We start from the raw sequence: 15,480 nt of genomic DNA on the forward strand, positions 1-15,480 counted from the left end.
AGCTTTTTGCAGTATTTCTTAGTACAAGTGGGAAACTTGGGCAAAGATGATATATTTTCTTACAGCCAAATACAGGAGCAGGTTTGAATTCCTGTATGCCACTTACAGTGAGGGATTAAAAATGAAGATGTAAATTTCTGCTAATGTTGTTTATCAGGACTGACTTGAATGACATACAAAGTAATCACTATGCAGCTTTGGAATTATTTTGATAATATGAAGGGATGTTTCTGCTCTATCTAGATTTTTAACAATTTTTATTGGGAGGTATGAACGTGTTGCAAATTATTTTGTTTACACATAATTTCACAAAACATTTCTTTTTAACGCAATTCAATTCAAAGCTTGATCCATTCATATGAGAGGTCATGGGATCAAGGCCTAATCAGGAAATAGTTAAGAGACTAAAATAAAAGACTTCTTTTTGAAAACTGAAAAAAACTGAAAAACTTAATAACAACACATAGGAATATTTAGTTACTGTTCATGTCTTTCTGAATCAAAACCTACCAAAACCCATTTTCTTAATCAGTGTTTGTACAGCTGTACAAGAATAATGATTTTTTCCCAGGGCAGCAGGACACTGCTTTGATATTCTGCTCATATATAAAGCTGTTAATTTTAGACAAAGAAGATAGAGGGGAGCATGACAGCAATCTTCATACCCCAGAAGGCAGTTGCAAAGGAAAAGAAATAATCTCTTTTCACCAGGGCTAAGTGCAGAGAGGGTAAGAAACATGCTGGTACTGCATCACCAGACAAAGCCACTCTCACTAGCATTTGGCAGTGCTGTGGTAACCAATGAACCTCATGATCTTAAAGGTCTTTTACAACCTAAATGATAGTATGATCCTAAAATGCCTTCGTGGCACAAGCCTGTGTCATGCCTGCAGGTTGTGCGCTACAGCCTGGGTCCCTACCCTCTTCCAAATGGTTTGTCTTTTAGAGGGGAACTTTCTGGGGTAATGAACTCTGGAACAGTGTCTTAGGAGATTGTAATGTGTTACGTCATTGCAGGTTGCTAAGGACAAATAAGAGGAACTTTGGCCGACGAAGCTGATTCTTACATGGCTGAGAATTGATATGAACGGCCTTTACTGAGCCTGCCTGGCAGGACAGGCTTTGCTAGATGTAAAACAGGGAACTTACTCCGAGCAGGCTGGGGCATGCCACAGAACCCCTTACAACTTCTGCCCTTGCAGCCACCCAGCTTTCCTAGGCTGGTTTTCAGATTGTCAGCAGTGACTGTGACAGTGCATTTGTCTGACTGCAGACAGATACCTTCAACAGATGATGATGAGCCAGCCAGAGGAGATTTCTAGGTCTTGCCTCCTTCCTTTAAGGAAACTTGCCCAAGTAGACCTAATGTGTCGTAGCAAAACACTATCCCATTGCTGCTGTCCTGGCAATAGGGCACTTTAGTCACAATACTATTTTCCAGATAAATATTACATATAAAATCGAGATATAAAAGGCAGCAAGTCACATACAAAGTATTTCAATTTATATCTACAATGACTTACAGGATTGGGATAAAATTAATTTGTTTGCTTATGGTTTGGTTAATTTGTTGTAATTTTTTGTGTTCCTTCAGTTACTTCCTGTAATAAAAACAAATGCCAACTATTTCATTTCACGGAATCAATTAGGTTGGAAAAGACCTCTGAGACTGAGTCCAATCTATGACCAAACACCAAGTGGACTAGACCAGGGCACTGAGTGCCACACCCAGTCTTTCCTTAAACACCTCCAGGGACCGTGACTTCACCACCTCCCTGGGCAGTCTATTCCAGTGTCTAATCGCCCTTTCTGTGAAGAAACTCTTCCTAATGTCCAATCTAAACCTCCCCTGGCGCAGCTTGAGGCTGTGTTCTCTGCTCCTGTTGCTTGTTGCCTGGGAGAAGAGGCCGACCCCCAGCTGGCTCCAGACTCCTTTCAGGCGGTTGTAGAAAGCGGTCACTCCTGAGCCTCCTTTTCTCCAGGATAAATACCCCCAGCCCCCTCAGCTGCTCTCCATCAGACTTGTGCTCCAGACCCTTCATCAGCTCCATTGCCCTTCTCTGGACTCCATTTCATCCATTTGTTTTGCCTGGCTTACTGTTTGATTTGTTGGGTTTTCTTCCCCTCCCACCGTTCCCTTGGTTACTTCCCGAGATAAAAAGCAAACGTCAACTATTTAATTTCTCTCTTTCGCGTTATCGCCAGCTCAGCTCAGCCCGGCGCTGCCCCTCAGCCCCCGGGTAGGGGCGGCCGGGCGGAGGTTCCGCCGGCAGGCTCCGCACGGCGCAGGTGAGGCCGCGGCCGCCCCGGTGACATCACCGGAAAGGCGGGTCACCCCCGGCCAATGGGCCGCCCGACGGCCGCGGAGAAGCGCGGAGGACCCGGAAGGTTTCGCAGTGGGAGCGTTGCTGCCCCGCGGAGAGAGCCCGCTGCTGCCGCCGCCCGCCCCTGCGTGCCCCATGGACTCGGTGGGAGTCGCTGCCGCCGCGCCCGACGCCGGGCCGGGCCCCGCCTGGCAGAGCAAGGTGAGCGCTGTGCCGGCACTGCGGGGCCGCGCCCGAACCTGTCCCGGCTCCGGGCAGCCGGAGGAGCAGGAGGAGGAGAACCGAGGCCGTGGAGAGGGCGCTGCGAGGTGGTGCCAGCACCACCAGGGTGGCTGTCACTCGGCAGAGAGACCCGAGCGCGGTTTGCTGCTACCGGCAATTATCTCCTTGGTAGTGAGAGCTGTTGTGGCAGCCTGATAACTGAGCTGCTTCCCTCCGAGGGTGTTGGAGATGAGTGAGCTCGGTTATCCGGGCGGTAGGCAGCGAGTCTCGGCTTGCCTGGTTCGTCGGTCCCCAGCCCCCGCCTCCCCGAGCGAGGTGTTGTGTCCCGGTGCGGTTTTGAGATGGCATGTTTTACCATGGCTGACCTTTCAGGGCTCCAGGAGCGGGGCAGGAAGCTGGGTGTAAGCTGTTGGGTTATTCCAAGAGAAGTTTTACATAGGTTGTGCGTCTGCTTGTATGCAAACCTCCTGGGGAAGCTTTACCCCTGTCTCCAGACCGACACTGACAAACTGACTTTTTTCCCTTCAACCCCCGTTCTCTCTATTGAGTTTATGACACTACTCTTGGAGTAGTTCCCCAAGTATCTGTAGAAGAGTCCTTACAAGATTACATGAGCTTATTTTGGAGCCAGCGATAGCTAATTATCCTGATTGTTGTGTTGCCACTGCACAAGTCTTGCTGACTTGAATAAAATGTTTATTTACAGTGTCCGTGGGGAGCCCCTAGCACAACATCAATATCATGTTCTCTTGCTGATGTAATGAGTGAACAGCTGGCAAAAGAATTGCAGCTGGAAGAAGAAAATGCTGCTTTTCCTGAAGTGGTTGCGTAAGTTTTAAGTCCTGGATTAGCGCTCTCCATAGTTGTGAACCATCTTCTCTCTCGTGCATTTTTTTACAATGCACTCAGTGCATAGCAATATAGTAAATTATTTGCCTGTTGCCCCTAATTCTGCTTTCTTTTATCTTCTTCAGTGAAGATGGCTTCCCCAGCTAAAAGTCTTCCTTAGATTCTCTTCTCTGTTGCTCTTCCTTCCTTATTGATGTTTTCTTTGCATTTTCTGGGGGTGTTAACATGGTCTGTGAGCTATATCTAGAGAAATATCAGAAATGGGTTTTTTCTACCCTTTTAGGAATTCTTGTCAACAGTGTACAATGTTATTTTGAGAACTATCAGATATATCACCTGTATCCTCCCACTACCTGAAAGCTCTAAAGAAAGGCCAAGAGCTTACTAGGTCCAAAATTTGTAGAATTTTGGCTATCTTTCCTGTGAAGCAGAACAGAGCAACACTATTTGGGATATTTTAAACATATAAAAAGGTATACAAATGCATACACCTGGATGCCTTCTTTTTTTTTCCTGAAGGACATCTTAAAAATAGAGCTTAATGCTTCTTGCTGAATGGTAAACAAGCAAAAATTTAAGTAAAATTTGCATCGTAAATGAGTAGCAAAGAGAAATGAAGTCATAATCTATTAATATTTAGTGTTGGCTTGGAGAGGAGGCAGACAGCTGAAATCCATTCCTTTCTGTCAGCTCTGCATGAAGTCTGTTGTATAGAGTGGGAAAGCGGTATAAAGCAGTGTTTCTGCTTAGATTGCTGTGTTTAATTTTTTTAAAATTCCTGTTTTCATCTTATGTAGTGCTGCTGAAGGACCATTTATTACAGGAGAAAATATTGACACTTCTAGTGATCTAATGCTAGCTCAGATGCTGCAGATGGAATTTGACAAGGAATACGATGCGCAGCTTCGGCGTGAAGAGAAGAAGATCAACGGAGATAGCAAAGGTACCTTCATCAGAAGGAATATTTTTGCTGTGGAGCTGTTCTTGGCACTTAGCTTAAATTGGCAGAGCTGTGAGAAAGTAGCAATCCCTGATAATCACAGACATGCTTATTTGTTTTGTTTCTCAAGTCTCCATATCCTTTGAAAATTATCGGAAGGTGCATCCCTATGACAGTGACAGCTCAGAGGATGAGGTTGATTGGCAGGATACCCGTCATGATCCATACAGAGCAGGTATGTGACAGCTTTAAGCAATAGAATTTCTTCAGCCAATAGACCTGACAGTATGACAGAGTTAAATTAGGTCTTGTTTTAATGTGAGGAGAGACACCAGCTACATTTAAAATCAGGTCACCTCAATGGGAGTTGTCAGCAGGAGGTTGGGTGGGTAACTTCAGGCTTCTGTCTGCCAGTATATTGGCTTCAGTGACTGAATCTGGCAAAATAACCAGTGTAGATGGGAAGTATTGTGGGATGTGCTCATCTGTCATCTGCGTTTGGATTATATGGTTACATATAATCTGTACATAAAATTGAGTACTCCTGTTGTAGCATGCAGAAATGTGTCTGACACCCCAGAGAAGACAGAGAAGTAAGTTGTAACATCATAGCCAAAGAAGCTGTCATGCTTAGGATAGGAGAAAACTGTATTAAGATCATACAATTGAAGTAATTTATTCTGTTTTATAAATAAAATTATATTACTTTTGTGGATATTGTGGGACTTCTATGAGCATTGGTTATGTTTGTTTAGATGTAAAGTTTGGTTTCTCTTTCTCACTGCTGGCAGATAAACCTACTACTACACCAAGAAGGGGTTTCATAGGAAAAGGAAAAGACATTACTACAAAACATGATGAAGTGGTATGTGGAAGAAAAAACACTGCTCGCATGGAAAATGTAAGTGAAAGCTTAGGGAAACTTATTTTGTGTGTAAAACTGGAATGCTGCAGTTCAGCCAAAGAACTAATGCTTGTCCACCAGTGCTGCTGGGTAGGGTGCTGACTTTTCTTTTTTCCCTGTTGGATGAAAGCAATGCAGTCTTTGCTTTATTGGTTATTCACATTGGCAGTTTGAGTTTTGTGGGTTTTCTGTTTAAAAGTAGTTTGTTATTGAGCAATTCAAGAATTTGCATAGAACTGTTTTGGGAAAACAAAACTATCAGCAATTCTGGCAAACAAGCAAATAAAACACAAAAGCTATTTTTGAAAAGGATAGATGTTGTGTAATCTTTCTTCTAATTAATTTTTTCTGATGAGCCAAGTAACTTATTTTCAGTCAATTGTTTGACTTACAGCTTTTCAGTTTGTTTATCTTTAGTACATACCTTTCATTGTTTTTAAGGTAATTGGTGCAACTTTTGTAAATAAGGAAATGCTGCAAGTGCTATTTTTGCAGGATGTTAGGTAATCTCATATCAATTTGGGCAGAACTTTGAGTTCTGAGTTTAAAGCAGTGTGTTTGTGCAATGTTGTCATTATGTTAAAAAAGTGGATTTCACATAGGTCCAAATCTGTCATGAGTTTTTTCAAATCAGAATGAGAATTTTCTGTTTGTGACAACTTTGGGCATCTGCTAGTAACAATGCTTAAATTCCTGTTATTTCTGCTTGTAGTTTGCACCTGAATTCCAAGTTGGGGATGGAATTGGGATGGACTTAAAGCTGTCAAACCAAGTCTTCAATGCCTTAAAACAGCATGCATACTCTGAGGAACGTCGAAGTGCAAGGCTCCATGAGAAGAAGGAGCACTCCACTGCTGTATGTTTTTAATAAAGTCTCTCTATCTACTCCTTATCTTGTGGAATAGCTAAACTCTGCTGGGTAACTTCTTGCAACATTCCATTTTCAGTAAAACAGCTAAGCAACATTATGCTAACATTGCTGAAGGAAATGATATCAGCTAGCTCCTTCTAGAAAAAGGCTCTTTGTTTGAGCTGCATTACTGTGAGAGCCATGTTGAAGTAAGAGCAAGCAGCTACTGTTTTTTTCTCTTTGTCTTTCTAAACTTGTCTCTTAATCAGCTATGTTGAATAAACTGCCTGGAAGTTATTTATAGAAACATCCAGAGGACTAATCCTCTGCAGTTGAACCATATGGCTCTAAATATCTGTCTTCATAACAAGTTTCAGGAGGATGAGGTGACCAACTGACCTAATAATTTAGGAGTTTACTTGGTAGACTGTATGGGTGAGTTTGAAGTAGGGCCTCTGGTAATTCCTGATGTGGACTTCTTCAAATTTATGTGTTTTGCTTTGCTTTATTGTTACTTATATCAAAGAAATATAATACTTGGCATATTGTGATTTGTGATTTGTAAAGGCTTCTTGAAAACCCTGTAGAAAGTGCTGTTGAGCCACAGTCTATATGTGCAATTAGTAAAATATTCTATGTGCTGCACAGCTGATGGGAAACTAAGAGTATTAAATCATTAAATCAGTCCTGAAGCAGATTTGCTTTGCTTCAGATGTTTATTTTGGTTTGGCTTTTTTTCTCCCTTCTGTCAGTTGAGAGAAATTCTATTAATACAGTATTCTTTCCACTTAGTTGAATTCTTGTGATATATAAATATTCTAAACTCACGGTAAAGCAAAGAATTGCTTTATTGAATTGAGTATTCATGTCTTGCCTATTAATTCTATTCATCTCTTGTAGGAGAAAGCAGTGGATCCTAAAACACGTTTACTTCTGTATAAGATGGTCAATTCTGGGATGCTGGAGACCATCACAGGCTGCATCAGCACGGGAAAAGAATCTGTTGTTTTTCATGCCTATGGAGGAAAGTGAGTATATTGTTTGTTACTGATGATAGCTTTAAGTACAAGAGATTGTTTAAAAAGCAGAAAGCACAGAAATATTTAAACATCTGCACCTTTTTTATTTCTGAGATTTAAAGGCTGTATTTATGTATATGCAGGTAATAATAAAATCTGAAAACCAAATGATACCAACCATAAAGTAAAAGAATCCCCACTTTCTTCCTTGGAGGCTATTAATGAATGGGGACAAATCCACCGTGACTTTCTGTGGAAAAATATGTACTCTTTTTATAAAAAAAGAAATCTTGAGGTTTTTGAGAGACTCTTCCCACCAACCTGCCCCAGACCACTGAGCTGTCGTGAGGATCTTGGGCTACCTGAAAGTTGTATTTCCATAGAGCTTGCTCTGTTGCCAGCTCTGTATTTGCAGCTCAGTGGAGGTGCTGTTTGTTACTTTCAGGTTTTCTTGAGGATAGTGTTGGGATGCTGCTCACTTCGTGAATCCTTCCTGCCATACTGGAAGGATTAGAATGCATTATGGCAACTGCATTGTGTTTAACTGACTTTAAACCAGTGATGTTTGAGAAAGAACTAATAAAACTCAAATAAAAATAATGTATTTAGAGATGTCAAGGGAGAAAGTTGGAAATGGGGAGATGTGCCTTAACAAATCGGGAGAGGTAACCTATTTGATAAGCAACTTATAATCAAAATGCCAGAACCCAAACATTCATATGTAAGTTTAATCATAGAATTGTTATAAACATAACTTGGCTTCTAAATGTGATAGAAAATTAGATCCTCTCTTATATTAAAAATAGCAGTATGTGGCAATGTATAAAAACCCAAACCCATGCATTTGCTTGTAAATATGTGAATAGTTAACTTTGTTATATATTTGTCTTTTTCCATGAGCAGTGCAACTGAAGATAAAGTTATTCCTCCAGAATGTGCCATCAAAGTGTTTAAAACAACTCTTAATGAATTCAAGAACCGTGACAAATACATTAAGGATGACTACAGGTTTAAAGACCGCTTCAGTAAATTGAATCCACGAAAAATTATTCGTATGTGGGCTGAGAAAGAAATGCATAACTTAACAAGGTAAAGAAAGAAAAAGAAAGTGTAGTTGCCAAATACCTGTCAGTTTCCTGTTCTCTGTTTAAGGCAGATAATCTATGTCTGGGTATTTGACTTTTAGGCCAAAATAATATACAACCTGGCACAGATTGAATAAGCCCCTGGGTTTTTTCACAGTTTAATAAGCTGTGTCAGCATCTTCAGTGATTTTGCAGGAGAATTTACAGGCTCATGAAGTTAACAGGTTCTAGTTGTAAAAGTGATTAGTATTTAGTGAGCATTTTTAGATTAACTTATAACTTCAGAATCTGAATTTTCCTGTGTAAAATACTGTGCAATATATATAATTATTCAGTTTTTAATCCTTTCAAAGACTTTGTTTACTCTGGATCAGTTTTTTCACACAGCTCTCAGATTGCAAATGAGATAGTGGGAACTAGAACTTCGGGGGCTTTGAAGCTTTTGTTCTGTTTTTCTTCATCAGTATCTATTTTCTGATTCACAGAATGCAAAATGCAGGAATTCCTTGTCCTCAAGTGGTTATCCTTAAGAAACACGTCTTGGTTATGTCTTTCATTGGCCAGGATCAAGTCCCAGCTCCTAAACTAAAGGATGTAACACTTAGTAGTGAAGATATGAAAAAGGCCTACTATCAGATTCTTAATGTAAGATGATGCTGATTTCTCCTCCAAATCTGGGTTGTATTTTCTTTTAAGGGAGTAACTGTAAGGACAGATGAGCACGTATTTACTTTTCAGGATGCTTACATAATTGTCAAGATACGAAGTCCAAAGTCTTATTTTGCTGCTGTTTAATGTGTGACTTAGAATCACTAAGAAAGTGTGCACTGAAAAATATACAATTAAATTTAATCTTAATCTGAGTGGAAAACATACTGGAATTTGGTGACAAACAGATGCTTAGCAGCAGAGGAATTGTGAGCAAGTAGTCCTCCTTTTACAGAAGCGGTATGTGGTTTAGAAAATTCTCTGAAGTCTTTCTGGGCTTACCAAACACTTAATTTACAATGCTTAAGCACTCTCCAGTGGATTGCCCGCCCCCTTTTCAGCAAACCTAGAAACTGGAGAATTAATTAGAACATTGCATGGTGGATGCTTTAATTTCCTATTATCTGCTTGGTTCAAACACACCAGCTGCTAACTGTCTACTCATTATTATGTTATAGATATTAAAATCCCAACCAGACAACTAGCCCAACAGCTTGGTAACAGGAGTGGTCTAGGTCTCAAATGAATGAGACCAGTGAGCAACACAGCTATGTCTTAAGTGAATTTGTGTACTGGTTAGGACTCAGTCTCTACAACTGTGAGACTTTCTCCCCATGTGATAGGAGTGAAAATGACATGTATTTAGAGAATATGCTTATCTGTCTCCTGCACTTGGACTGCTTGGCAGAGCTGACTTGAGGTTACCAGAGTAGCTCTTCTGACTTTGCCAAAGCTAAGCTCAGTGATAAAAACTTAGTTTCCTGGCATTTTGCCAAAAATGCAATTCCCTGGATGGAGGCATATTGAAGACTTGGGTAAAAATTAAGTAAATTATGTGGGTGATTAGAGAAAGCTTGGGGTTGTTTTGGTGTTTTTTTTTTTTTTAAGTCGTGCTAGCAGTATTTATTTGGAGTGTAGCATACTTCCTTCATTAATTTGGTTCCTTGCAGATGATGCAGCAGTTGTATAGGGAGTGCAACCTGGTCCATGCAGATCTGAGTGAATACAACATGCTTTGGCATGATGGGAAGGTGAGTTTGTTCATAATTTGGGGGGGGAAAGTTTTATCTACTGTGAAACACTAATACAAAGTTAATTGCTATTTCTCTGTGACTACAGGTCTGGCTTATTGATGTCAGTCAGTCTGTGGAGCCAACCCATCCTCATGGACTTGAGTTTTTGTTCAGAGACTGCAGGAATGTTTCACAGGTAAGACCTCTTTGTCTGACAATCTTCTGTTATGCTGCATGTTTTCTAAGATACAAGATATCTTAGATATGCAGAAGATTACTCTTGCACATTTTCCATGCTGATAGTGTCCATCTCTGAAAGTGAAAAAAATGTGGAAAAGTAAAATTATACCACTAGAACTTAAAACTTCTTTCAGTTACGTTTATCTGTGGGTCAGCAAAAACAAAAATGTAATTTTGGGTAAATGTAGTAACTGGGGAAAGTCAAAGGAATATTTTATTCTGTGTAGTAAAGTGTTTAATGTGTGCTCGTTATATTGGCTAGTTCTTCCAGAAAGGAGGCGTGGCAGAAGCACTTAATGAGCGGGAACTCTTCAACGCTGTCTCAGGTTTAAATATTACAGCTGACAATGAAGTAGACTTCCAAGCAGAGGTATAGCTTTCTCTGTCTAACAATTTAAATTTGGTTAGCTATGGTAGCTATTACAATATCTTAACTTTCCAGATTTAGTTTGTGTGATTGCTGTGAGTAAAATTTCAGCAGTCATTCTGCATCTCTTTTTAAAACCTTGAGTATTTCAACCTAGTTACAACCACTTACAGAAACTTAGATTGACAGACCTCTCCACCCCCTTTCCTGAACCCTGCTCCCAAGCAGAAAAGACTTCATGTTGAATATAGTTGCTTCATTTCAGCATTAAAGCAAATCTAGTGATCTGTTTTAGTTTAAAAGCTGTTGTGTTGCCTTACATGCATTAAAGGTTGTACAACAAAAGGAAAGTTGTGTTAAAAATAATAATTATTCTACTGCTAATTTTTCATGGTTTAGATGTGAATTTATTTGAATTTAAAGTTTAGGCTAGGATTTTTAATTTTGAAGCTTAAAATCATGCTAATGTGAATATGGACTTAGGAATCTTTGGTCACTGTTGGCTTTTAGTTTTCACCTTTGGCTGTAACTCCTCAAGGCCTGTGTCCTGATATCAGATTTTAAAAAAAACTAGTTGTCAAACATTCCATATTTTCTACTTAAAGTAAGGGCAATGTGGCAATTCTACTCTCCCTAGTTACTAATGACATTGCAGGTTTGTGCTAGTCCAGCATGGAGTAGGTGGGAGCTGGTAATTAGGTGATTCCTGGGGCAGTGGGTCAAAGTAAGAAAGAGATGAAAGGAACACAGTGCCACAGTTCCACAATCTCTGTGTCTTTGGAGAAAGGCACACTTCTGTACTTTGAGGAATACAGCTGAAGTCTTAAGAAATCATCCAGTCCTCCCTGGTGCATTTTAGTTACATAGCTTCAAACTGTAAAGGAGTGCTGCTCATTTTAGTAACTTGTTGAGAACAGATATTTCCAGGTGTACCTGGCTGTATTTGAGCTGTTACATGTGACTGACTCTTTGAAATAGCAACATTTTACGTACCTGCTCTGGCCTCAAAAGCTACTTTTTAATGCTGTTTAGAAGCCTTCTGCTGCTGGCATGGTTTTATGATTTCAGCATGGTTTTATTTTTGGCTCTCTAGATTGAAGCTTTGGAGAAGATGAATGAAGATCACGTGCAGAATCATGGAAAGAAACTGTCAACGTTTTCTAGTGAGGGAGACCCACCTATATATGATGAATAGCACTGAGTTTGTAGCTGCGGACGAAACAAAACACAAATTTACTGCTTCTAACTACGTTGGTGCAGTGGTAAATGTCAACTGCCAATGTCAAGAGAGTGGGTGGCTGGGAATACCAAAATGGAAAACACAGCAAGCATATGGTGATGCCTCAGTGGTTTGCTTTTTTTTTTAATTTGTCCCACTCATCAGGCCGGCACTGTAAGAATGGACTGTCACTACCACTTTAAAACAGACTGACAACTTCACCAATTGCCCAGTTACATTAGACTAATGTAGCTCAGATGGTCATATTTTGCATGATTCAGAGCTTAGATATCTTTTAGTCTAAAAAAAAATTTTAAAAATCATCATATTGTCCGAAGTATCTAGTGGGAAAGCACACTAGAAGAGTCCCTCTCTTTTTTTTCCGAATGCAACTTGGAAAACTAATGAAACATTTTTTATGGGCACAGTGTTATTCATCCATCTCCACAAAGGGCAAAATGAAAAGGCAAACTATGCACTGCGATCATATGAAAATATTAATTTAGCAAAGTAATATATTTATAAATGCAGAAGTCTGGACTTTTTCATTTGAAGTACAGGGAATGTGGCTCTAATTATCTCTGTAAATGCCATTGGGTGTTATATGGGAAATATATTTGAAATCCAACCAGCAGAGGACTTCCTTGGTGACATGCCAGGAAATCCTGAGTCAATGATGTATGTGTAATAAAGAGTCAGTTTAGGTAGCTTCACTCTTAATACACAAATGGTTCCAAGAACTTGGTATAAGCCACAAACAAAACTATAATAATCCTGTCTATACCTAGAATATCAGTTTGAAGCATCAAATGTTTTTACCCTAAAGATAATCACAGACAAATCTGAGTATTCTTTTTGCACCTGTAAGCAAAAAAAGCTTTGTTTAGAAATAATGATGACTGATACTGGTTTCCACAGTCTATTTATTCTTAATGTCAGTCTTTTTTTTACTTTTTTTTTTTGGTGAGCATCTTCTAAAAATCTACTGATGTTTGTCTCCAAAAAACACATTTAAAGATGAACTGATGTGGTGGGATAGTTTGGAATTAAGGAATTCTAATCAACTTCTTTTTAACTGATTTCTGGTTTCTAGTTTCTGATGCTGCTCTTTATCAAGCAGAATCTAGTGATGCTACATGTGACCTCACAGTGTGCTGTGAAAGTGACTTTTTAATCTCTTTTTGTTGGAAAACTGGTGGTGAAGTAAAAATTTAAGATCTTGTGGTGGTATTCTTGCATGGTTCTTTGCATCATGGAGGCCTTCATAGATCTTTGGTGCTTCGCTAGAGCAGTCTTAGGGTAGGACCAGACAATATAAAAATTACTCTTTGGGTGGGTGCTACAGGAACAGTAAACAACCTTGGTTTTGCCAGTTTCATACCAACACTTGGATCCTCTTCCTTTTTCTAAATCAGACAAGTATCTTGCATTTGCCCCTTACTTTTGAAATAAAGGAGCTTGTATCTTTCAGATACTTAAGTCTGTTCTGAATTTCTCAGTGAAACAGTTTCCCAAAATAATGGTATCAGGGAAAGGACAGACTAGGTACTGCAAGGGAAGTGCTAACCTCTTTAGGAAGACTACAAGCTGCTGTTGTCAAAGAGATCCAGATCTCCTTCAGAGGAGAAGGCTTTTTTTCAAAAAAATAGTCCTATTCTTGGCTTAAAAGTAGTTTTAATATTCTTAACATTTGTTAGGGGGGAAAATATCTCAGAACAGTGTCTAATGCCTTAGAATGTTCTTGTACAAGGAAGTTTTTGATTGCTACAGCTATTTGCATGAAGAGAGAGGAAGAAGGCAGAAATAACAGGAAGCAAGGAGGGTGTTTTTTGAGCTATTTGAAACAGGCCCCTGCTTGTATCTCTGTGCTTGGGTCAAAGCCTCTGTTGTTACTGTCATTTTTAATTTCTTGCTAAAATCTGTCTAGCACAAGCTTAAGAAAACCAAACGCACCCCAAATAAATGAAGTAATTTTTCTTGAGTATAATTTAAAGCTATTGGGCCCAAATACATTATATACTATGTATTATACACTATATAATATTTCTTATATATTAATATATTTTCACTTCCAGCAGTAAAATTGGCTCAGAAATTTGCTTTGAGATTTTAAGACACCTGAGCCTGTTTCCAAGTAGTTGAAAACAAGAATTTGCTAAAAGAAGCATTTTCCTGGAGTCCTTTGAAATAAAAGTTTCCAGGATTATTGTTGGGCAAATAGAATCTTAGTTTTGAAGTTGGCCATTAACGTTTATTACTATCAGATGAGTTACAAGTTGTGTGTGTTATTTACTTGTCTGCTGATTTCCCCTCAAAGATACCTCAGTTTCTATTGCAATTGTAGGAAGTCCATGCTGGTTTTTAGAGAAGTAGGAATGGGTAAATGTCAGTAGAATTAGGGTAAATATCAGTAGAATTTCTTAAATGTCTTAATTTTTCACCCTGGATTAACTAAACTTCTGGCTAAAAAGCAATAAATTTTGTTACTTTGTAAAAACTTATGAACTTCAAGACACTTCAAATGCTTTGGATATACTTGTCATCTCCAGTTAACAGAATTGTTTGGTGATGCAGGAGGGTTCTGCAGAACAAACAGCTCGTTGTAATTCTTAGTTGTGACTTTAGTATCCTTATGTGAAATCTCTTTAGTATCTGATGTGAAATTAGTGCAGGTGGACTAACTTGGTCACAAGTCATCCAATAGTTGTTTGCATTATACTGGTACTTAAATTTCTATTTCTCCCATACTAAACTGTGATACCATTTTAATCTGATATTTTTAAAATTGTTATGATCTTAGTCTTCCCCCACCCCTTTTTAAATTTTCCTTTCTAAACCAATAAGGAAATACATAATTGATAATCTCACACAGTTTCTAGATCATAATGTAAGGCTTACAGCGAGTGAGCCAAGGCATTAGCCAGTGCATGAACAAAAAAAAATCCCCATCAACAAAAAAAATCCCATCACTGTTTTGTTGTCCAAACTAAAATATATGCTCAGCATAAATGCTGAGGACCAAGCCAGACTTTGACTTCAATAATGCCTTATTAATATTTTTCCTGAACACTAAAAAGCAGTTTCCCGCCAAGGAGCAGGATCAATAGTGACATGGTGATGCAGTAATTGTGGACAAATAAAGGCAGATCTCAGAAGCAGTTGTTTCCCTTTTTTCTCCACATAAAAGTTTTAGTTTTGCTGGTTTTAAAATCACTATAAAAGACTGGGCCAAAAGCCCCAGGCTGCTGCTGCGGCCTCCACACTTGGTTAAGAAGGACAGTGGTTTTGCTTGCCTGACATTTTAAAGTCCACTAGCTTTGCTTTTAAAAGCAGAATAAATCCTCCCAGAGCAGTGCCCCGATAGGTGACACCAGTTGGAGTCAGAGCTTATCCTGGCACCTTAAATCACTTATTTCCCTCCTCTAATATGTGCCCTCCTAAATATTTACAATGTGTTCCCGCACTGTAACGCTATGCTGATCCCACGTCTTTCCTTTTGCCAGCATCCACGCCATTCCTGAAGCAGATTTTGCAGCTTCCCAGGTCTCTGTCTTCGTTTGTTAAGCTCACTGATACCTCTCATATATTGGCGTTCAGAAGTGCTGGACACATCCCTGCTCCCGGTCTCTCCAGCAGCGCTCCCTGATCCCGATCCCGGTCTCTCCAGCAGCGCTTCCTGATCCCGATCCCGATCCCGATCCCGATCCTGATCCTGGCCTCTCCAAGAGCGCTCCCTGTCC

At 39.6% G+C, this 15,480-nt stretch overlaps 1 protein-coding gene across 1 annotated transcript; it reads left to right on the plus strand.

Annotated features, from left to right (window-relative positions):
• Window positions 1–2,187: 2,187 nt before the first annotated feature.
• RIOK3 (RIO kinase 3) lies at window positions 2,188–13,208 on the plus strand. Its single transcript, XM_030943866.1, has 13 exons — window positions 2,188–2,525; window positions 3,253–3,374; window positions 4,193–4,338; window positions 4,466–4,570; window positions 5,127–5,236; window positions 5,952–6,095; window positions 6,990–7,117; window positions 8,012–8,197; window positions 8,679–8,838; window positions 9,852–9,932; window positions 10,021–10,110; window positions 10,417–10,524; window positions 11,615–13,208. Exons 1-13 carry the CDS (start codon window positions 2,460–2,462, stop codon window positions 11,714–11,716), a joined length of 1,548 nt encoding a protein of 515 aa, XP_030799726.1. The 5' UTR covers window positions 2,188–2,459; the 3' UTR covers window positions 11,717–13,208.
• Window positions 13,209–15,480: the final 2,272 nt, after the last annotated feature.

This window comes from Camarhynchus parvulus, chromosome 2 (assembly GCF_901933205.1).
Source record: "Camarhynchus parvulus chromosome 2, STF_HiC, whole genome shotgun sequence".
Lineage (NCBI taxonomy): Eukaryota > Metazoa > Chordata > Aves > Passeriformes > Thraupidae > Camarhynchus > Camarhynchus parvulus.